Raw genomic sequence first — 3,441 nt, forward strand, 5'->3', positions numbered from 1 at the left:
CTCGCCCTGCCGCACTTTGATGCTCGATGCCGCCCTTCTCCTCGACCACTCCCGCCGTACCTTTGCTTGTCTGCCCACGCGGGGCCCCGTGTGAGTGGATACGCAGCCAGTCATGCGCGACTTGTGCCGTCACGGCCGTAGGGGGCCGGATCGAGTGACATATCGATGATACTCAGATTGGCTGCCCCGCCTCTTCCAGTGCCAGCCTGATAGCACGTCCCACGCCCAAGCACACGCCGTGTCTGCCGCCCAGCCATACAGACGACACGCAGACGACCGAGGCGGATATGTGGTTGGCCGGCGCCCATGGCTTTTCCGACGACTTGACGATGGATGCGGGCATGATGCACCAAGGTTTGTGTGGGAAGCCCATTCGTGGTATAGCCGCTTGAGGCGACGGGCCACTCGCACAAGTCGCGCAGGGCTCCGGCATACTCGATCTGGCTCGTTGCACCCACGCACACTCTCACACAGACACACACATGCGTCTTGCTAGGCGTCAGCTCCACTGCGTTCCTGCTCCAGGTCTTGGGGCTACAGGCAGGCCACTTGGATGTGCTAATCCACTCGGACATGGCCCTTTTTCGCGGCCAGGGCGCTCGTCAAGGTGGGACAAGAGGCTTAGCCGACTGTGCCTTATCGAGCGGTTACGTCTCAGCTGCTCAGTGGCCGTCTTGGTAGTCGAATGCTCGTGACACTGCATATGTAATCCCCGCTTTTGCTGAACTCGACAGCACTTGGCGAGGGGGCACTGCAAGACATAGTTGCAGACAAGATAGCAGAAGCAGAAGCCCATGACGATACTGGGGCGCTGAAGATCAAGATAGTGCACCCGCACACGGAGCAGCATGCCATTGTGAAGCGCTTCATTTTTTTTGCACGGCAGAACCCTCGGCCTTTTCCACCAGCATATCGTTCACCAGATGACGTTGATCGCCCACCCACCGTCCATGTACATGCCCGACTAGGCTAGCCCAAGCCCGCGTGACCTGATGACCATCGACGTGTGTGTGTGTGTGTCTCAATCAGCGTCTTCACATGCAAGCCAATCGCAGCGCGCACGAGTACGAAACACGTGGGGAGAGCTCCCATGCCCCATCCGGCCTAGGCTGGTGCCTCGTCTTACTACTACACCCGTCACATGGTTGCTCCACGCATACTAGCCATCCACCGTCTCTCAACAGCAGCATAGCATATCCCAATACTTGTCGCCACCCGCACAATCGCCGTTGCTAACCCACTTGGCCCAGCACATGCCATGGTTCCGACACGACCGCAGAGCACACTCGCCGCTTCGATGCGTTATCGCTTCGTGGCCCTCGTCGACTGACGTGGTAGTCTATGGCTGAATACAAATCCACGCGCCAAAGAAGAAGAAACGAAACAAGCAGCGAGCCCACAGCCGCGCCATGCACAATTGTCGACGCTCGTGACCTCGATATGTCATCCATGTACATTGTGCGTGGCTCTCCTGTCTGGGCGCTGCTAACAACATTAGTTGATTCAAGGCGCGTCCAAATGCTGCAATCCAACAGGTTACGCATGCTTTGGGGTTGTGTACACACGGACGATTCAACATCCTCAAGGCACCCGGCTTCCCACCTCTTCCTTCCCCAGCAATCCTACCTCATCTTTCATCATGTGCGCAGTGTCAAGGACAAGCTGGTCGTCGCCGTATTGGCCAATGATTTGCAAGCCTACCGTGTTTACATGTGTATCACATCTCCCTGGTGCCCCGGAATCTTCTCCTCGTCCTCGTCCTTCTTCTTCCCATTGCACGCCTGCAGGAATGCTAATGGCTGGCAGCCCAGCCAGACTAGCGGGGACGGTAAAGACGTCGTTCATGTACGAGTGAATCGAGTCCTGCGTCTCGACTTCGGACAAAGATGGCGCCATGGACGGTGATGTGGGACACAGTATGACATCAACTCCCTCTTTGTGCTCCCCCGAGGACGTATCCTTGTCAAACAGCGGGTTTGGCTTCGCAAACACTCTGTCAAAGTCTTGCTGCACCAGTCTGCGCACCTTTTGTGCCTGGACAAAGTAGTTGTCAATAGCGTCAGCGCTCAACGAAAAGGCACCAAGCAGGATCCTACGCTGAACTTCAGGCCCGAAGCCTTGGCCGCGAGTTTTGGCAAACAAGACGCTTTCGGGTGTCCCGTCAACGCCCTCAGCTCTGCTTCCGAAGCGGACGCCGTCATACTTGGCAAGGTTACTGGATGCCTCGGCGGGTGCAAGTACATAGTAAGCTGACAAGGCCTGTTGCGTTGTGGGTAGCCGAATGGGATGCAGGCTGTGTCCGCGATGCCATAGCTGCTTTAGTTGGCGAACCCATGCTTTGCGAACAACAGGCTGCAAAGTGTCAATGTTGTAGTCGAGCGGAATTCCGACCCTCAGACATTGTGAGTGGCCTTGTCTGCGCGTTCCTAGTCGGACGCGCGTTGAAGGGGGAATGCAAGTGGGATCTTGGGCATCGTGGACATTGAGCTTGTCTACATGGCGCGTTAGATATACTGCACACCTGAACCAGGAGCTTGCACTCACCAAAGACAGCCCTCACGTCGTCGACACACTGGCCAAATATGCCGACAGTGTCTAGAGAGTTGGCATAGGCAATGACACCCCACCTCGACAGCAGACCGTAGCTCGGCTTGAATCCAACAAGACCAGCGTACGAGGCCGGGAGCCTGACGGAGCCTCCAGTGTCGGTACCTAGCGCTCTGCTCGACTCAGTACATGCAGCAGAGCGCCTCGACCAGAAGGGGAGACTTACGCCCAGCACTGCGAAGTCGCAACTGAAACCGCACTTCCCCCAGAGCTGCCGCCCGCACTTGCCGCCTCGCCATTGTGTCTCTGCATCCTCACCGGACCGAAATACGAATTTGTCGAATGTGAGCCCATGCCAAATTCGTCCATATTGGTCTTGCCCACGACCACGGCACCCTGATCCCGGAGAAGCGTTACTACCGTGGCATCGTACGGGCTACTAAAATCGCGCAAAATGGCAGAAGACGCTGTAGTCTTGGGTGCGACGGTGCAGATGTTGTCTTTGATGGCGATGGCTTTGTCGCGCACGCCGGTGGCAGAAGGGCCTGAGTTGGAGGCATCATGGCGCGCGGCGAGAAGAGAGGGGCAGACGAGGGAGTTGAAGGCGTTGAGGTGCTTGTACTTTGATTGGTTCAGGAGATGGGCCTTGGCATACTGCGAGAGGGACATGGAGGCTGAATGTGTGTGTGTGTGTGTGTGTGGCACGGCTGTCGCGGACTGCCGGTCTGAAGTTGCAGCGCGACCAAAACTGCCGCGACGTCATGTGTCATGTGACGGCGCCCAGACGGCGCTTTCACGTCTCGTTTAGTACTTGCATACTACTACATATGTACGACTACATGTCATGGCGAAAAGCCTCCAAACTCATCACGCGTACATTCAAACCGCCGCGCC

General features: G+C 56.9%; 1 protein-coding gene across 1 annotated transcript; it reads right to left on the reverse strand.

Annotated features, from left to right (window-relative positions):
• Positions 1-1,581: 1,581 nt before the first annotated feature.
• SETTUDRAFT_22943 (uncharacterized protein) lies at positions 1,582-3,216 on the reverse strand (the record flags this gene model as incomplete). Its single annotated transcript, XM_008031205.1, has 3 exons — positions 1,582-2,492; positions 2,545-2,720; positions 2,774-3,216. The coding sequence occupies 3 exons, from the start codon at positions 3,214-3,216 to the stop codon at positions 1,582-1,584; spliced, it is 1,530 nt and encodes a 509-aa protein (XP_008029396.1).
• Positions 3,217-3,441: the final 225 nt, after the last annotated feature.

This window comes from Exserohilum turcica, assembly GCF_000359705.1.
Source record: "Exserohilum turcica Et28A unplaced genomic scaffold SETTUscaffold_6, whole genome shotgun sequence".
Classification (NCBI taxonomy): domain Eukaryota; kingdom Fungi; phylum Ascomycota; class Dothideomycetes; order Pleosporales; family Pleosporaceae; genus Exserohilum; species Exserohilum turcicum.